Source organism: Tauraco erythrolophus, chromosome 4 (assembly GCF_009769465.1).
Source record: "Tauraco erythrolophus isolate bTauEry1 chromosome 4, bTauEry1.pri, whole genome shotgun sequence".
Lineage (NCBI taxonomy): Eukaryota > Metazoa > Chordata > Aves > Musophagiformes > Musophagidae > Tauraco > Tauraco erythrolophus.
This window is the reverse complement of record NC_141468.1, coordinates 7,028,845-7,049,206: the sequence shown is the minus strand read 5'-3', so window position 1 is coordinate 7,049,206 and position 20,362 is coordinate 7,028,845. Positions and strand designations below refer to the sequence as shown.

The window sequence follows — 20,362 nt, the reverse complement described above, 5'->3', positions numbered from 1 at the left end:
ATAAAGACCTGACGCTGTTGGACATAGGAGGCTGAAGCAGAGTGACTTGAAATTAGTTTTCTGAAGATGCCTCTTCTTGGAAAACATTGTCCTAAGTATAGAATGATAAGTAGGAAACATTTCCATGCTGATTTGCAAGTGAATTTTTAATGTATTTTATAGATTTCTGGTGTAGAATTTCATTGTCTCCTTAATTAATAAGTGTTTTTCATTCTACTTTGAAAATAAAAGCATCTAATGTCTTAAGTACATTTTCCAATGTTCGTAATCAAGATATTTTAATATATATTATTTTCTTCTTATATAGAGCATCTGATGAAATTACAAATGGAAGAGCTTGTAGAATTTCTGCAGGAGTCTTTAGCCAAGGATTTCTTCTATGAAGATGACTTTGTAATAGACCAGCTCCAAAATTCTATATCAGAATTGAAACGAGCAAAGCTGGATTTGCCAGTAGCTGGTAAGAAACTTGTACATATGCAGATTTAGGTATTTGGAGCTATTCACACATTTCCCATTTTTAAAGTTTTAATTCATGCTGTTAAAAATTATGCAAATATTTCTCTCTTCATCACTGCTTAAGTTTCAAGGTTGTTTTTTTTTTTCAAAAAAAATATTTTGCAGTCTTAAAATCAACACCCTTCATTTAATGAGTTCGCTTTTTATGGTGGTTTTTTTTACTGGTTGTAAGCTAATGGCAAAACACTTTAAAACATCCCATGTTCTGATAATTTTATTAACTTGGATTTATGAAGTCTTTAAGATAGAAGATTAAATATCAAGGTTTCAAATTATTTGAAGCAAAAACATTGTCTGAGAATCCAGACTGTTTTGTAGCTTGATTAACTATGGAACAAACTTCAGGTCAAATAGTTTCTTCTGTTAGTCACATCCAGATTTTTAATTGTTTGCAGGTGATAGAACTTCTGGGTGTTTAACTGAATTATTTTCTTTGTTTCTTCTCAGCCTTTGTGGTCGTTGGTTGCAGAGCGGAGATAGTTGTTTCGTGCAGCACTACTTACGAAATCTGCATAGGATCTTTTCTTCCTGTATTTAAGATTCTATTATCTTTTCTTTCCCTACCTCCACAATCTTTAATTGGAATTTTTCTTATGATTATTCAAAGTCTTTTTCCTTTGTCCTTGCTAATTGTAAAATAGTACGTAAGAAAGAATATATGTTTTTAAGAATTTTTAAAATATGGCAGAAATTACCTTAAATGACTTTATTAAAGCTATGGTTAGCTTTCAGAACTTGCCAGAATAGAGGTTGCCTATGTAGCATTGTGATAATTTCTTCCTGAAGCCTTCTCATTAGCAAACTTAATTTTTCTGTTTCTGTAGACCTTGTTTATTACATGCAGGATTGGGCTGTTTCAGGACTGCTCATCCCTAATAGATACCTGTTTCATCTCGTTCTTCAGCAGATCTGTACCTCTGAGGTACAAACACTTTCTGTACGTTTGGGTCCCATCATCTTGGCTTCTTGTCAGAGTTTCCCATTTCTCTTGCTCCCTCTGCCTGTGTTTTGCCCTCTTTCTGACTTTCTATTATGTCTCTCCTGTACGCTCCCACCCACAATAGATCTAAGTCTTGTCTTTTCATCCACTCAGTCTTCTTGGTCCTTCTCATCTACAGACTCTGTTCTGAGAGTCTGCAGTTCTTCTCCATGTTACCACGTGCCCTGCTTCTTCCCCTTTCTAATCCCAGCCTTCCCGTCCTGCCTTCTCTCCATCCTTTCTCCACAAGCTACGTTTCAGTCTTGACTTATTCTTTAGAGCAAGTTGCTCTTTTCAGCACTACTCTTCAGCTGTCTGCTTTGTCCGACATCTTATCTGACATTGGCTCGTGCTTGGTCATGCTGACTAGATGTGAGCAAATACAGCAATGAGCAACTTTGTCTTTTAGCATCAGTTCCACTCCATCGTTTTAAAGGGAAATAGATCACGGGAGTGCTTTTTGTTAAATTTCAAATGCAGAGTTCTCTGTGATTGTGTTTGAATGGTGAGGGGGTTCCCCCCAAAAAGCTTTATTTGTTTGTAAATTGATAGACTGTTTATGAACATGATAGAGAGTAGTGAATGTATCTTCTTGATGAGACAGTTTGGTAATGGAATGCAAGTTGTTTGGTTTCATAATTTGTGCATTTACATGTAACTTCTGATAAGACTGATAGGACAGTAATTGTTTTGAGCCATGTTGGTCCTTTCTTTTGGATAGCTAAAGCAACAGCAATGACAAAATGACTTTTTTTTTTTAATTTCAACATGAACAAGGGAGGTTTAATATTAAAATATGAAAAGCAAAGCCAAACTTAAGTAACTTAAGTACTGGATGAGGAATTGAGCTTTTTTTTTTTTTTTTTTAGTTTCAAAGTAGCCTGGAAAAACCTCTCTGTGTGGTATATTTTTGCCAGGGGTAAATGGGAATGTTACTTAACCTTTCACAAAATAAATATAAAATGCCATCATCCTAATCCTTGGAAATCTAGCTGATTTGTCTGCTGTTACCTGTAGTTGAGTGAGGCTGCCTTATTTGTTCTTCATATGAATTTCACAAACCTTTGATTTGTTTTTTTTGTTAACTTTTCCCACTCTGATGTTCATTTTGGTTTTACTAATCACTGTCTTAAGGCAATAATATTTTTCTACAGGTTCTTAGTATTCTTTAGACATTCAGCTTTGCTCATATGTCTGTCTGACTCTAGCAAAAAGAGACTGAAGGTAGTAGAGATAGTATTGTTCTTCAATTTCATGTAAAGCTTATGAAACCATTACATACCATGCAGTAATACAAAAAATACCAGACTGTTCATTTACGTATCCACAGTAGCCTGAGAAAGCAATGTTTATTTTAGTTTTCTGAAATCAGAGGACTACTTCCTGTCTTGTATATTTTTTTTTTATTTATTTCCTCTTGCATTGAGCAACAATTACACCTTTAAGAGCTAAAGTAAAAACTCATGTTAGGAAAAATAAAAATAAAAAATCTCCATCTTAGAGTTGCATCAGTATCAGTCATCCAGGAATAGCAGTGAGCTAATTAAGCTCAGTGGAATTTTCCATCTGGCATCCTTTGTTAGACTGTATAGATTTTCCTGCCCTACTAGGGTAAGCTGCAGTAGGATATTAAAAGAGGTAATAACTTTTGCGTTACTTTAAAGTGCATGTCTGCTTATGTCTGATGGAGCTTTCTCTGGCTTACTTCTTCCATGGCTTCTCCTACTGAATTAAGCAGCTCCTTGTTCCCTTCAGAGCAGAGAGGAATAAAGGGACTCCATTTAACACTTTCTCACTGATAAAACCCTCAAAATGCTCAGCCAGAACATGGATGTTAAGGGGATCATGCTAATTTTGGATTTCAGTGAAATGCTTTGCCAGTACAGGGACTGTTGTGCATAAAGCAGACTGTGGCTTTTCATTCCTCTGTCTTAATTTCTAGTCTAAGTGCTGGCCAGTATAGGATGGCCTGTACGTAGCAACAGCCTTCAGAGGATGGCTCACAACTTAAGAGCTGTTCTCAAAACCCGAGGTAGGCATCCCTGTTCCCGTGACTCCGTGGAGACAGTAAACTGTAAGGATAAGCGTGGCAAGCCGCCTGGTTATCAAGCCCTCAGAGAGGCAGGCTGTGACAGTTACACAGTAGAAACGCTCTTTTAAAGTACTTCTCTGACGTATCCTCAGGCAAATGTGGTAGAAAAGGCAATTGGTATTTTCCGGATTGACTGGAATATTATGAAGGATGGCCACACCGTGGCAGGTTCTTCAACAGCACACTCATCTAAATCTGCGTGGCTCCTGGTTACATCTTCTCAAGGAGCCAGAGCTGACACAGAGCAGACAATCCCTTCCTTAATTCCGGGATAATGTCTAAAGCATAGTGAAAGGAATTTTCTTGGTATACACCATCGATTTCCAAAATTTCTTGGTGCAGATTCTTTTCTTGGCTGTTGTTTAAAGCAACAGCAAAATCTTTGAAGACTTATTTCAAGATAAGGGTGGAGTTTCCAGCTTTGCTATAAGTTATTCCTGTAGGACTACATAAGTAACATAAAGCTTAATAAGCAATATTTATATATGAATACCTGTTTTTATAGTGTCTGACTATAATAAATAAAAGTTCTGACCAGTGAAAGTTTCATATTCTATTTAAAAATACATGACAGAAAATAGTATATTCATCTAGAACTTCATAAACAAGTCAGTCTGTTTTTCAGACAATTCCTCACCAAAAAGGAGGGCATAGGGATCCTGGATTGACTTTTTTTTTTTTTAATGACTGAAAATTTAAGAGACCTTACAGCAGCCTTTTCCAGAGATAAAAATCTCGAACTTTAATTTTAAAGCAGTGTTGCCTAATTTGGAATCTACCAATGTGCTTGTGTTCACATTAACTATCTCCATGCAGGGTAGTACCAGCTTTAAATTCTAATTGAGTTCTTCGAGTTCTCCTAATCTTTTCTGTATTCGGTGACAACTAGCAAAATTTAATCTTGCGTTTGCCACAGATTTTTAAATGTTTACCTGCCATTTATCTTTAAAGGTGTGTTTTAGTAAATTTATTATCAGGAGCTTTTATTCAAACATCTCTATTTTAATTACTCATCTGTGACAGTGCAGAAATACATATTGATAATCGATTAAATGTCTGTTCTCTGCTGTTAATGCGTCTTTTGACAGCCGAAACAATAGAAATGTGTAAGTTGACTTGACTTGGCTGTTTCTGATGGACTCTCTCTTTTGGTTGTGTTTTGTTTCAGAGAAATTTTGGATTTTTCACTTGTGCTTGAAGAATACACAAGTAGCTATTTCGTACAATGCACTTCATGTTTTAATCAACTAAACTAATTTTTCTGCCTTGTTTCTTGTGTGATACAACTGCTTTATAATATTATGAAGGAAATTAATATATGAAATTATACTAATATAATAGGTATATTATTTTCAGCAGTTTTAGGCATTGTCTTTACATTATTTAAAAATCTTTACTGTTTGAAACTTGCATGCTTTTTAAATATATGATCCAGATCATAGAATACATAGAATGGTTTAGGTTGGAAGGGGCCTCACAGATCATCTAGTTCCACCCCCCCTGCCATGGGCAGGGAAACCCTCCACTACACCAGTTTGCCCAAAGCTTCATCCAACCTGGCCTTGAACACTTCCAGGGATGGGGCATCCACAACTTCTCTGGTCAACCTGTTCCAGTGCCTCACCACCCTCAGAGTGAAAAATTTCTTCCTTGTATCCAATCTAAATCTCCCCTCTTTCAGTTTAAAGCCATTGCCCCTTGTCCTATCACTACATGTCCTTGTAAAAAGTCCCTCTCCAGCTTTCCTGTAAGCAGCTTTCCAGTAACTTAAAGGGGGCTATAAGATCACCCCGGAGCCTTCTCTTCTCCAGGCTGAACAGCTCTCTCAGCCTGTCTTTGTAGCAGAGGTGCTCCAGCCCTTGGATCATCCTTGTCAGATAGTTACATTGGTCATTGTTCATATTGCTATTTTGAACTAACTTTTCAAGAAAGTACATTTTCTGGAAGAAACATGGAATTAGGAATGTAAAGTGAAGTGGTTAATTCTAGAAGGTTTTTTTTTTGCAAAGCCGGCTTACAGACATACAGCTTGCCACGTCTATTTTCTGGTTGATGACCAAATTTGTTAACATTTCTATTGTTTATCTAAGTGCAGATGTTTATAAAGTTTTCCTCATTGTCAGTACTACAAAAATGACATAGCAGCAGAAAGACAAACAGTGTATTTCGTTCTACCTTCAAGTTGTCAGGCAAAGTTTCATTTTAGTAACTCCTTTGCTGATGCTGGCATATAAAGGAGGAGGAGCAGAGGTTGACTTTCAGACAGCAGCTTGAGCTTCTAGTACAGGCACTTAAATTTCTCTAAAATTCTCTTTGACTTGTAAACTGAAGAAGTAAGATGGGACATCACTGATGGAAAATAAACACAAAATATCAAGATGTCATTTTAAGAGTTGTTTTTATGACCATTACCATCCTTGAAAACTGTGTTAGAACAGTCAAAGTGCATGTGTTCTGGGGCTGAAATTAAGGACTAGACTGTTATTCACTGGAGAGAGCACTTAAAGCACTTTGCTCCAATTATATGTCTGCTATTCAATGCATGAGGCTGTTAGTGCCTCCTGAAGCAATTCTGTAAAAGACTTGTAGTTGAGGCCGACTTCCACTGGGTGGTGACCAAGACTTGTTAGAGCAGGAAGAAGTCAGTAGACTAAAACTTTCTTTAATATTACTTGAATTTCTTATCTTTTTGGGAACACTCAGATCTGCTCATATTGGCTTTGCTTCTTTTCATGTCAGGTAATATGTTTACCAGTAGCAAACAAGCACCTGATTGTTCTTGTTTTGCTTAAATTCTCTCTCTCTCCTTCCATTTCTCTCCTTCCTCACCCATTTTTCACCCCATTTTCTTTGTTGTTTGCTTATTTTATGCTGCACCGCATATAAGCCAACTAAATCACTACCTTTCTTTTAAAGGAAAAATGGAAAATCCTATAGTCACTGCTCTGTAAATTCTGATATAAGCTATTATGTTTGTCTTTGGGAAAAGCCAGTAACTAAACTCTGTTTAGGAACCTGTTCTGTTGAAAGAAGCCGGGGAGAGGAGGATGAGAGTCAGTGTTCTGCAACTTGTTCAAATACTGGCACCTTGGGAAAAAATCTGATTGCCCAGTTCGCTTCAGGAGACAAAGGCACGTTCGATGACTATAGCAGTCACTGCCAAAACAATCTCAGCTGAACTGGACAGCTTTGTCTTTACTTCTAGTTTTAAAATGCTTTTAAACCTGTGTGTAAACATCATAGATTGTATAGAAAAGCACTTGTGACAGAAATACTTTGTGTGGAATTCAAACATTTCTCTATTCCTCAGTCAGACAGCTATGTCCAGAAAGTGAATTAACTCAGACTTTAGATCCACAGCACAAACAGATATTCAATTGAATGTCCTTGAACACATCCAAATAAAATTTCTGCATGCTCAAATCTGAGGAGTTTGAGCAGTGAGTTTAGTTGAAGTAGTGAAGATGATGGTAGGGAGCTGCACGTGAGGCTTTAGGCAGACGTGGAGTGGGAAATTGGTAGGGAAAAGATACACAGCTGGTAAGAAGAGTTGGTACTTTTGGTAGCTTCTCTGGCTAGCTGTTTCTGTACCTCTTAATGGTAGAGATGTTTGTGACTTTGGTTTCTTTTCTTTGCTTTTGCATTGTGGTTTTTCTTCCCCAGCTTTTTGCTTTTATTACCTTCTTTCTTTCTTGCCAGCATGCAGCATCATGGTTTTCTTGCTATTCTTGCTGATAGTGGGCTGCTTCAAGCATTCACAGACTTAGTTTGCATGCTATTTTGTGCATTTGAGGAATGTCTCATTCTACTAATGTGCATGGTGATAGATTCGGTTATCCTCTACTTGCTTAATTTTGTGGACTTTTTTGAACTTCAGGAGTCTTTGTTGTTATAGTAGTTGGTAGTTCCACTGGAAATTACAGTTCTGCATGTGTGTGTTTGTATGTATGATCTGTACAATTAAATTAGAATTAAATATCTGGTTTGTAGTTTAAAACAAATTGGTTTTTGTTTAGAAGGTGACCAGTTTGCAGGATGTCTTTGTGCTGCAGCATCATAGATCCTTATACAACTCCTTTCCTTCCAATGCTCTTTATGGCAGGAGGTGATAAGAGCTCAAGCATTTTGGAACCAGAGCAAGGCCTGTGCTTCGTAGCTGTGATTGCTGAACTGAGTACCTCTAGTAATGTGGCCTTTCTTAGTGTCACATGCAGATGTGGTTGATTAAGCAATCTGTGACAGTTGACTGAGGTCAAGTTAAACTGTTCTGTGGAAGCCCTGTGGCTTAAAATTTAAAGCTGTATTTTTTTTCCCCACTGACCCTACTTCCACATGTAGTCATTGTTCCTTTTTTTTTTTTTTCCTGAAAGCACTAATCTCTGGTATTACCAGCCTATAAACACGGTATCATTCTGTTAGAATGCAGTGGCTTTATTCAAAATGAATGTCTTGGAATGCTTTGCTTGTTACTCAGTACATGAATTAATGTCGAGTTTTAACAGTTTCACAATGAACATGGTAAGATTTCTCTGATACTCATTTTACAGCTGTAATTCATGTTGTAGCATACATCATCTAGACAGTGCAGCCCACATATGCCTAGTTGTAGTGTGTTCTTTTACCCTGAAATGTGAAGGAAAGATGACAGAAAGTAATTTTCAAAGCAACCTAGACAGAATTCGATAAAAATATCTGCTGTATTCTCACTTGGATTTTGTTAGAGCTTGATGGTAATTAAGAAACTTTAAGTGTGTGAAATTAAAAACCAAAAAACTCACACAAACCCCATCTTTATTGTAGAACCAAGTATATTTCAAATGATCTCATATTGCTCTGTATGCATTTCTTAGAGTAAAAGCTGGGAAGAAAGGAAATCAGTGCATACTTTGAAAATCTTTGTACAAATGAAGGAAGCATTGCAGCTACTAGAGGAACTTGTCTTCAGCTTTATATATATATATAGCTTGAATAGTTGAATTTCAAGCATGGAAGAAAAGTATTCATTTTTCTAAAACATTTATTACATAAAAGGACAGAAATTAAATAGTTTACAGATGTTGAGGAGCCATTTTTTTTATGCTATCCCATAACTACTGTGGATCACCTGGTTGTTATAAATGGAATAGCAACATACAAAGACTAGTTCTGTATGATTTAGGTGTCAAGTTTTTGGTATGTACTTTGAATATTGTTTCTTAATTTGGACTTCATGCTATTTTAGCATTCAAAGTTAGTAAAGTTGAAAGCACTCTAATATGCAGTTCCAGTATCAGAAATATTTTTATGGGCAAAATTCGCTTTTATTTAGAAGAAAAGATCTTCAGCTTTGCCTGACACTGTGTTTGAGGATGCAAATAGAAGTAAATGCTACAAATGCCTTTTGCCAAACTGAAGCATGTTCAGAAAATGAACCGTTCCTAAAGAATAAAGAAAATTTTGAAGACTGTGTTGCAATAAGTTAAGTCATCTGATGACAGCATCTACATAACTCATTGCTCTATCCCCTCATCTGTTCTTCCAATGGTGCACTGCTGGGGGGTGCAAGTCTACAAATCCATGCTCCAGGTTTGAGCCTGATTTGTGAATAGTGGCACAAGAAAACAAGCTGCAACACTTGTAATTCCATGAGCCACTCCTTGGACCCTAATGCTGAGGCACTACCCCACCGTGTAACCTGCACTGTCTTGCAACCAGTTGTGTAGGTGTTCTCCATCACGGAGCGTTATGTGCCAGCTGTAGAATCCTGTAAGATGATTTAACATGTGGAATCTCCTCTTTGGAGACTAGCAATTGAGGGGAGGGCCCAGCACAAGTATCTTCCTTTGCCAAGTCGTAGCAAGGTAGACAGTGAGTACCTTCAGTGTAAGAGCTCAGGTTTGTGTCTCTAAGTAATTGTATGATCGTAATTAAGCAGAGGATAACTAGGGGAAAATGAGTGGAGGATTTTTCTACAGAAAGCTTGAGTAGACTGTGTTTATTTTCTGTAAACTGAGGTTTCTGAAGCTGTGTGTTTCTAAAGGAAAGGGTAGATTTCCGTATGGCCTTTGGCCTCATATGGAAACTTTGAAAAACAAGACAAGGCTAGTTTAATTGTTTGGCAAACCCAGACTGTTTCTATTAAGTACGTTTTATTTAGTTATCTTGTCATGATACATGGTGTCATTGTATTCTTCTCTGCTGTCCTCCTGCTATGTCCAAGCTGGCACATACTGTAAGTTTTCATTTAGTTTATATAGCAACTGATCCGTGATCCAGTTTGTTATGCTGTTGTAATAAATAATGCTGACCTTGGCTGCTGGCTTTCCTCTGTGTGTGTCTATCATGAACAGTCATCAAAAATTGAACTCGTACTATTGACTGTAAAAATGAACATAGGTCACTTCTAACCGCAGCACTGGTGTCAGGGATAGAGACATTGGTGTGTATTCGCTCCCGTGAACCCATATAGACACAAAAGGGAATTTTAATTACAAATAGCTAGAAAGAAAGGGGTGCTAACAGTGAGATTTTTGATGATGGAGAAAGATTCTACAGTTCTTGTCTTAGGAAGAAGCAGGGATTAAACAAAATTGGTTTACTGACAGCCATTTTATATAATTTATTTTGTATAACATTTAAGCAAGGGTAGCCATCACTTTTTTTCTCCTTACGACAGGACTTTTGCTTAATAAATAGATAAAGAACGAGTAGGATTTGTTTGGTTATGCTGACTTTAAAAGTTTGTTTATTTTTTGGGAAATACTGAACATCAAATAAACTAAATACATTTAATGAGAAGTATGTGATCTTTTCTGCTTATAATGGGAAAGTAATGTATTACACAATTAAATAAGTTATAAGATATGATAAAAGACTTTGGCTAAGAATATGAAGGGCGTTGACTGCTAAGGAGAAAGGCTGCAGTGGAAAATTCGATGTAAATTGTTCTATGAGCAGCATCAAGCAATGAAACACTTGTTTATTATTTCTGTGGTGGCAATGTGGATTGTTCCGAGTCCCACGTAACTGATTACCACTGACTGTTGTGATGTGTTGAGCTCCAGTCTGGGAGAACTTTCCCTTCATATCCCATTTCTGTAAATAATGTCCTTGTGTTCGGCAAAACTCGTCCATTGAACACTCAATTGAAATCATGACATAGCCAGTATCAGTATTAGCTAATTCAGTTGTTCTGATAGAAGACTGAACTGAAAAAAACATGATTCTGCATAGAGTCTTTTAGTTATACTGTAGCTTTTGAATACTGGGGATAACATTTCTAGGCAAGGGTTGAGGGGGAACAAGGACTTAACTGTGCAGATGTTAATGAGGAGCTCCACACAAAAAAAGAAGTGAGAGAAAGTTCGAAGATGTCTGGTAGGAAACTTATGCATGTGAGTGAGGAGCTGCTAGTACAGCTTACCAGAGGTGAACGATAAAAGATGGATAAATGGAAGACAGTAGATTGAGAGAGGGATACCGGAAAGGACTTTTAAAGTGGAGAAAGTAGTTTACTTAATGTGACAGGGACAGTGTGAGGAGGGTTACTTACAGGGGTGATACTGTAACCAAAATGTCATCTAGGAATATTAATTTTCGCAGCAGTCATGAATGAGCAAAAGCTTGGCAAGATTGCATCAGCTGTAGAAAGGAAGACTAGAGTAACTGATTGAGATGAGAGCCTGAACTAAGTCTTTGTTCAGTGTCAGTATACAGAAAAACCTTTGAGGTGTTCAGAACAATGGTGACCCAGAGAGAGGCCCAAGGGCCCCCAACACAAGAAGGACATGGACCTGTTGGAGTGGGTCCAGGGGAGGGCCAAGAAGATATTCCGAGGGCTCGAGCACCTCTCCTCTGAAGACAGGCTGAGAGAGTTGGGGCTGTTCAGCCTGGAGAAGAGAAGGCTCTGGGAAGATCTTACTGCAGCCTTCCAGTACCTAAAGGGGGCTTACAGGAAAGCTGGAGAGGGACTTTTTACAAGGGCATTTAGTGATATGACAAGGGGCAATGGATTTAAACTGAAAGAGGGCAGATTTAGATTGGATGTAAGGAAGGAATTCTTTACTGTGAGAGTGGTGAGGCACTGGACTAGGTTCCTCAGAGAATCTGTGGCTGTCCCATCCCTGGAGGTATTCAAGGCCAGGTTGGATGAGACTTTGAGCAACCTGATGTAAGGGAAGTTATCCCTGCTTATGGCAGGAGTATTGGAACTAGATAATATTTGAGATCCCTTCCAACCCAAAACATTCCGTGATTCTATAGGTATTTCTGCTTGCATGACCAACAGATCAAAGATGATTTCTGTACAAAGGTGAATTTATGTTATTACTGTTCTTGTTTTAGGTAAAGAAGATGAATTTCCAAAGAAGCCATTGGGGCAAATTCCATCAGGACCTCAGCCTGCTATGCTTAACTCTACTCCAATGCTTAATGGACAGAACAGCACTGGTACACAAACAATGAGAAGGACAGAGAGGAGACCATCCCCAGGAGAAGAACCAGAAAGTTCACTAAATAACCGAAAAAGAATTAATTCACTGGAAAAGAAACCCTCCCTAAAACAGCAGAAGACTCGACCAATAGAGACACAAAGTAGTATGGCGAAGAACGAGGTAGATACCAAAAGAAAGCCTCAGCCAACAGAGCAAGACAACTCGAGACAGTATAATAATGCAGCTGCTAATCAAAATTCTAATGCTACTTCAAATACAAGAAGGGAATTTGTACCTAAGTGGAATAAACCATCTGATATCAAAGTAATTGAAAAGACAATGAAACTTACTGCAGAGGTGAAAGGAAGGCAAATAAACCACTCGGTTTCGGGCCTACCACCAAGTCCTGGAGAAGCACAGCCTTTGAATGTAAAGCAAAAGATGAGGGTTTTGGATGCTGATGAAGGTAAGCGAGGGTCTAATGCATCTCAGTATGACAATGTTCTGGAAGTTGAGAATGAGAATGAGAATCTTGTTGAAGAGATGCTTGAGAGAGCTCCTCCACAGAGCCCTAGGCACGTAACATACTCTAATAGTCCAAGAAAGCAAACTGAAAGAATACCAACTCCATTAAAAATACCCAATAATTACAGCTTCACTTCACAACCCAGATCCCCAAAATATTCATCACAATCCGATGGACCACCTCATGGCCTGAATGTAAAACAGCCACTGCCATTTTATAGTAATCCACCTACTTACCATGGAAATTCTCCAAAGCACGTTTCCAGTGTAGGCAGTACAAGTTCTGTACCTCTGCATTATCATGGGAATCGAACCAGCCCTTCTGGTAGGCCGTATGGTTCCTTTATTTCAGTAGATTATTCTCCAGATAAACTGCAGATGAATTCCTATCCTGCCAGTCGCCAAAATCCTCTTTCACCATCCCCCGGTCAGATAGAAGTAGCCCCTGTTGATGCTTATACCAGCAACTCGAGGTCCCCCGCAGGTGTCAAATTCATAATCCCCCCAGTGGATTATTTACCAGAAGATAGAAAGTGGCCAGATGCTGCGTATATTTACAGACACGAACCCTACAGGCAGCCCTGGAGCCAAGACGTTAACAAAGGCCACTTGGATAATTTCCAGAAATATCAGCATTTTCAGTCAACACCTTTTCAAGACCATAATCTTCCTGCCGTTTCTGTGGATAGTCCAGTAAGATACAGGACTTCACCAACCTTTGAAGAGCGTGGTTCACCACAATACCAATATTCAAGCCCACCAGCTCAAGCCCAGCACTATCGAAACAGAAACGACGGGTTGTCTATGCATGAATCCGTGCTTCTCTGAGGACCTGTCCGTACTCAGTGAAACGGCAAGAACCAAAACCAGTTAAACGTTACTGTGATAGTAGTAGTCCACCTCAGTTCTTCTATGGAACGTGGACGGCTCACGTGACTCTCAGAAATAACGCTATTTCAAAGATGTTTCAGACTTTCACTGAAGGCTGGTTGAGTTCTAAACCTTGCGTTGGAGCTACTGGAAGTGATCTGATGCACACAGACGTAGCAATAAGGTCATACACACAATATGGCTCATGCTGTCATCGTCTCTTACGTTTAAATAACTGGTGTCAGGATCTTTCTGCCTAAAACCTGTAACACATTTACGGATTTTATTTTGACTGACATTGTTAATGCACTGTATAGAACGTGTGTGTGTGCACACGTGTGAGTGCGCGCTTGCACACACACACGCGTATGGAAAAGAGCTAAAGAGTTTAAATGTAAATGCATTTAACTTTGGGCAAAGCTTGTGAAGTACTTTTATTTCATGTTAATTTTTCTGTGTAATTTATTTGAGAAGCCATTCATTTTGAATGGGAATTTCTGTTGCTTTTATACAGCTGCCTCAGCATCCCAGTATTTGTTCTGGGCAGGAGAGATGCTTTGGGATTATTAATTTAATCTTATGTGAGAGTTTATTTCCTCTCCTTTGACTACTGTTTGTTGTTTTCCTCAGCAAGAAGGAGCAGGCAGGTGAAAGCAGAAAGCCAAAAATGTCTCTCTAATCTGGCTAAGAAATGGTGCTTAAAATTCAGGGCAGTCTTTAGTCTTTTAGGTGCGTCACAAGTGGAGAATTTTTACCTTCTCACCCAAATCTACCTTCAGAATGTCGTCTTATATGCAAAATATTGGAGCACAGTGAGCGTAATGCCAGATACAGAAATGGTGCTTCACCCTTCACTTTTTGCCATGCTGTGCTGTCAAACTAAACGAATGGGTTGTGGGGCCAAATCTCACAGGTGTCAGAGACCAACCAGCTCCTTGGCACTCTTGTGAAGTGTCTGAGTCTGAGATTTGGTCGAGGCTTGACATTCCCTGAGCTGTGTGGGTATGCAGCGTCCCTTCTCTTAAGCTTTGTCTTGTCCATTCCGTTCTGTTTTGCCCTTTTTTACCCCAAAGAGCCGGTAGGTTCGTGTCTGTGACTGGGCATGTGCTGCTGTGCTGTCAGGCTGCTACGAGACTCTGCGGTGTTTTACACTAAAGTGATCCTGACTGTTAATAGGAAGCTTAGACTCCTGGGAATGTAAGTATTTCTAATTAGTGTTTGCAGCCTTTTCTACTTGGCATTTTTCCTTTCCTTGACTGTGAATTGGGGGTGAAAATAAAAACGCAGGTCGAGTGGCACGTGTAGGATGCGGTCCTGCAGGCTGCTGGGTGCTGCTGGGTGCTGCATTCAGCACTGACCTCTCATCCAAAGCCATGGGAGTTGGGGCAGACAAGGATCTAGCCAGAAGAGGTCCTTGGAGTGCTTGAGAGAGATTTTTCCAAGGCTTGAGTACCAAACATTGGTATCAACATTGGTTTTGGAAGGTTGTCCTGTTATCTTTTGTTTCGTAAGATTTGTTAACTGAAAACATAGAAATGGGTATTTTTTTTTTCCTTTAAAGAATGAGCTTTAGTGCCTATAATTGCTGCAGGTTGGCTCTGTAAGTTTTAAGGTACAGAAGTAAAACAATTTTTACAAATGGAAGTAACATTTAATTAGTATATTTCAAAAACGCTTTTGTGTATATAATGTGTCTGATGTAATTTTTAATGAACTGGGCAATTTTATATTTTAAAAATTGCAAACTGCAGCAGAGTTAACAGTAGCAAAGCACTACACTGAAAGTCTAAACTAAAATTGTGAAGATAAATATGACTTGGGCTTACCTTAGTTCTGATTGCTTACAGCAGCTTAGAAATGTATGTATATAATATTGTGACTAAGTGTAATAATCTGTGTTTAACGATGGTTCTGTAATTCATAACCAAGCTGTACAATTTATTTGTGCAAGCAACACAAGGCTCCAAAATATGTATCAGCATTAGTACATACTGTAGATTTTTATATATAAAATATATACACACTATTTTCTTATGCCATCTGCAACAGTTTTATAACTGCGTATCCTATTTTGATGTGACTGTATTTTTAACATGTTAAAATAATAATAATTAAGCTCATGTTGTTTTGTCTTTATTCTTAATTATCTGATTAGCTCAAAGCTGGAAGTTTGCTCTTCGCAGCACAAATTGTTTTTCATGAGTGAATCATGGATATATTTGTATGTCCTATTTAATTTGCACGTGTTTATTTTTGGACTAAGCCATATGGATACAATCTATATAGTACTTTTACATGATTACAGAGGCAGTGAGATAATTGATTATAGTTTACTCTGCTGCTAAACCTTGACTTACCATTTGCGAAAGCTGGGAGTATAAACTGTGATCATAGTTTTTTAGTTTTGAGCTAATAATCTCACCCAATTGTCCTCAAAAGAGAAGAATAATTGGCATGAGAGACTTGCAAAGTTGCATTGATCAAAGTGCAAAATAATAGCCTGGCTGTGGCTGCTGTGTGTCTGTCACATGTTTAGAGGATAGTATAGAGATGGGTTTTTTTAAAAAAAAAACCCACACACAAAAAAACCAAACCCTTGTGTCATCTGTTTGTAGTGCAAAATACACTTTTATCTTCATTTAACTGGACAAACCAAACTAAAGATGTTGCCAGACTCAAATCCATCATACATACGGGTAACAAAAAAAAACCCCTCGATGCAGAGTGAAGTGAGACACAGCTGTGCCAGTATCTTGCTGGTAGAGGGAATCATCTCAGCGTAATGGATTGAATATCCCTGTAAGATCTTTTCTGTCAGTTTTCTTTGATGTGAAAACAGTCAAGCAGTAAGTATTAACGTAAAATACTTGAGACCTTTTCTTCCCGTGGTTTCAGAGTTTTCCAAAATTTGCCTGCCTTAAGCGGAACTGTAGGGGTTTTGTCCAAGTTAGCTGTCGTGGCTCTCCTTGTGGTTAGTGAGACAAGTCCAAGGTTGGGGTTTGGAGAGTGGTTAATGCCACACTCTCTCCACTGACACAGAAGAACACAGAAGACTAAGTAAGGACAGCTGTCTAACTTGTGTATGGCAAAAATTAAGTGAAATTAAATTAATTAGAATTTAAGAGGAAAAGGAAATCACTGGAGTAGATGCTGTAGTCTTCTGTGGTTGCTTTTCCTTTCACTCTGGTGCCATCTAGATTAAATCTAAAGACTTCAGTGTCAAACTGAAGCATTTCAGTCTTCTGCAGTACAAATTGTTGTGGCCACAGAAAAAAGACAGGAAGGACTGCGGTAGCACTGGTGCTTCGAACCATTTTGAGTGGGATGTGATTTTGTGATCAAGTTGCTTATCTCTACAATCAAGCCATGTTATGCACTACAAGTGAAGACAGAAGCCATCCCTGCTCCTTCTTCTGACCCAAGGAAAGATTCTTTTCTGACATTAGATTTGATGATGAATTTGAATCTTAAGCATACGCTGACTCAGGCATCTAAGGAAGAGAATCTGACCTCAGGAAAATGATCTTACCCTTTTCCTCTCCCCAGATCCGTCTGTGGCCAGTCTGTAGTGCTTCAGGGAAGGTGTCACAGAGGAAAGAGAAAACCCATTTAGCTGGAAGTCTGTTAAGGAGAGTATTCCCTCCTAATTCTTGCTGATGACTGCCTTAAAGCATGATATTGCTTGCAATTTTTTGAGAACAATCAGACCAGTGTGGACAATCGTGTTTTTAGAAAGCCAAGAAGGAAGGTCCTTCACACATGTAGATGTTGGTTACTTCCATAATATCTGACAGCAGGATTAATCCCTTACTGTAAAAGTAACTGCTATGTCCTTCCTACCAGTAAGAGTTTCAAGATCAATCGTAGATTTTTAGAAACCTTGGAGGTTGCAGAAGAGAAATAACATATTGTTAGTCAAAGATACACCTTTGTAATAAACCACTCAATAATTCCAAAATTATGTGCGAAGAGTAAACAACATTGAGGTGCCAAAAGACAGAAGAGCCTTCCAGTGTGGGGAAGCAAATCCAAAGCTTCCCTGAGGTACATACACGTTTTCCAGGGAGATTTCTCTCAAGAATCCTATCCTGAATTTCACATCATCCAATATGACTTTGAAATGGACTTGCAAATTACAGACTTTTTTTTTTAATCTCCCCCTTGGGTAGCATTACACTACATGCACAAAGAGGAATACTATTTAAAATATGCCATCAAACGCCCACCGTTTCACTTCCAGCAGAGTCATTCTACTTCCAATACTTCAGTGAGAGAAAAATATAATCTTTTTTTGTAGTCCTTTAAATACTGTGTTTTCGTAAAGCTCTGTAAATGTAGCATGGTTGTGGTTTAACAGTTATTTAACCAAGTACCATTTAGGCTCCTCTTTAGATGGCATGAAGCTACTGGATAGTTTTCTACGGTTGTTTTTTTCTTTTGGACAACATTAAAACAATCCAAATGCTTTTAATGGCAGAGTTGCAATGGGGAGATGACTAGGCCAGCAGCTGAAATTGGAAATACAATTGCAGTCATTTCAGGATAGCCTTTAAGTGTTTGCCAAATCTGGGGAGCTGGGGAAAGAGCGTTTTCTTTGTGCCAAGAGGACACCTTAACTGCAACAGGGAATGTGTAGGTCCCTCTCTTGAGTGATTTGATTCTCTCTGCTAACACCGTCTTTATTTGTGCTCATGAAGTTAAGATGTTAGTAGAAAATCAGTGGTGCTTTTAGAAGATCCAGAAGCACACTTTCTGAATAATCTGAAAATGAACATAGCTTGTTTTGGCCTTTCTTCCTTTTTTTTTTTAAAAAAGAAAATATTTTTTTAGTATGTTTATTTTACTGATGATTTTATTGTCAGCGTTGTCAAGGTGAGCTGTGCTTGATTCTTCTGTCTCCTTACGTACTTTGATAACATGCCAACTCGTGTTTTTCAGAGATTTTGTGATGCCTTTTTGCTGCCATTTCTGCCGTTCATTGGGAACATGATCAAGCAGTTAGTATCAGAGGTTCCTGTTTGCCTCTTCAGCTTTTCCTCTCTCCAGACAATGTGCAAATTAAAAAAAAAACAACAAAATAAAATCATTTACGTTCTTAATGCTCTAATTGGTCAGAAATTCTCCAGAAAGGTGTTGGGTTTTTTTTCTGACAAAGCAATTTAATTTAGTGATTGGTGAAGGACACTGTAGTGCGGAGACACTTGTACAGTCTCTGCAATCTGAAGTCATAGGTTCCTTCTGCTCGCTATCAAGCAACAAAAGCTGTACTACACGCAGGGCCCATCAAGCATTTTTTTTGCAAAATGCTGTATCGTGCCACAGAAATGTGCCAGCTCTGGCTGGCAGTAGGTCAGATTTGTTACAACATGCTTGATTTGGTGAGGTGAATACCCCTTCCTTTCCTGATAACACATTGCTTTTGTCAGATTTTCTGCTCGGAATGAGATGAGGCAGAGAATTGAAGCCTGTGCTTTGAACTAGGACACTTGTGCTCCTGTCCTTCCTTAGGAGGCCTAGAGCTGGTTTCTGGTTCAAACCATCCACTTTGAGCATCGCCTTTGCGAGTTCAACAGTATCTTCTAGAATTATTTGCAGTATTGCCCCTTAGGAGAAGAGAGATTTCTCTTATTGTTTATAATAAGGAGCTCTGTTAGATGATTTCCTCTAATTTATGCCTTCTCTTTAAGCTTACCTGTTCCCAGATTTTTCCCCCGAAGATAACTCAGTTGACAGGGTGGGCTTGGTGTCACTGAGTGTGGTACCAAAAGTAACTCCCGGCACTACCGTTAGGGAGGTTGTACTGCATTTCCAGGCAAGTTGGCACCCAGCTATCAAAGCTGAGTTTTTGCAATATGGGTAAGTGGAAAAGGTTTACTGGCTGAAGACTCAGCTTGAACCCAGCAGTAATGTGTGGGTTTTATATGAAAACTCACAAAGCTTAAAAGAAAAAGGGCTGGATTTTTGAAGGTGGTGGTGCTTAGCTGCCTTAATGTTTGGGAATGGAGTTGGAGTTCAGTGTAAAAAGCCTGTTTCTAGTAACCCCCAGGACTTGCTTCCTCTGAAAGTCCAGCGATATCCTGGCTGAAGCGTGTCGTGGAGAACCCATACTCTCAGAAAAGGAGGAGTTGGGTCCATTCTGCAAGTCAACAGGTTTCAAATTACTGGACGCAGTAAAGGAAACCTAGAACAAACTGGATATAACTTTTTTTTTTTTTAATTGTTTTAAAACATTCCCTTTGGCCTCAATCTCCCTTAGAGGCAACTCACCAGTCAACCTTTCACTCCCCAAAGAAAATGACTGTGTTAGAAGATCTTTATTTGATATCAACTAATGCTTTGGGCATTGGTCATCCTTCATTTGTTCAAACTTTGTGTCTGTAACTCCTGATACGCTTCACAGCTCTGTCCTCTTCTGTTTCCCAGGTTTTACTGTTTCAGATAGTTTCCCTCACAGTTATTCCAGTTCCAGTAGAGATGTCCACCTGTTTGCTACTCCAGTGAATGAGTCTCCTTTCCAGTTCTCATGTCACCTTGTCGTGGGTTACCTGCTCTGTATCAATTCAGTGCATTCTCCAATCCATCTCGAAGTCTGTCTTCAAGTTGCAGTGCTGTTACTTTGCTTTGGAGAAAATCACTGAAAAAAGCATAAAGTGCCTGATTTGGAGACTGTAAAACAGAAAATGGCACATATGAGTATAAAAGCTAATCACAAAGACTTCAGAAAGGTCTATCTGGTGCTTCTGCTTTACTGTACCCAGCACCTATATCATGAAAGGTGATACAGATGCTGATATACTATCCAGTTAATTGGAAGGACTGGGATGATAAGTGACTTGCTGAGTTTTTCCGCTTGACAATACCTTGCTTGGGTGGGAGGTAACATCCATGATTAGAGATCTTTGTGCTGGCCAGCACAAAGGAGCAAGCCAGCCTTTATTGGGCAGCTGGGCACAATGCTCTTTGTAA

At 38.7% G+C, this 20,362-nt stretch overlaps 1 protein-coding gene across 3 annotated transcripts in view; it reads left to right on the top strand.

Moving 5' to 3' along the window:
• Positions 1-14,357, top strand: part of USP6NL (USP6 N-terminal like) — a 135,985-nt gene extending 121,628 nt beyond the window's left edge. For all 3 annotated transcript variants that reach the window (XM_086610038.1, XM_086610036.1, XM_086610037.1), the window contains 2 exons: positions 308-460; positions 11,913-14,357. In XM_086610038.1, the coding sequence (XP_086466164.1) occupies positions 308-460; positions 11,913-13,354 (1,595 nt within the window). In that variant the 3' untranslated portion in view covers positions 13,355-14,357. The remainder of the gene's footprint in view (positions 1-307; positions 461-11,912) is intronic.
• Positions 14,358-20,362: the final 6,005 nt, after the last annotated feature.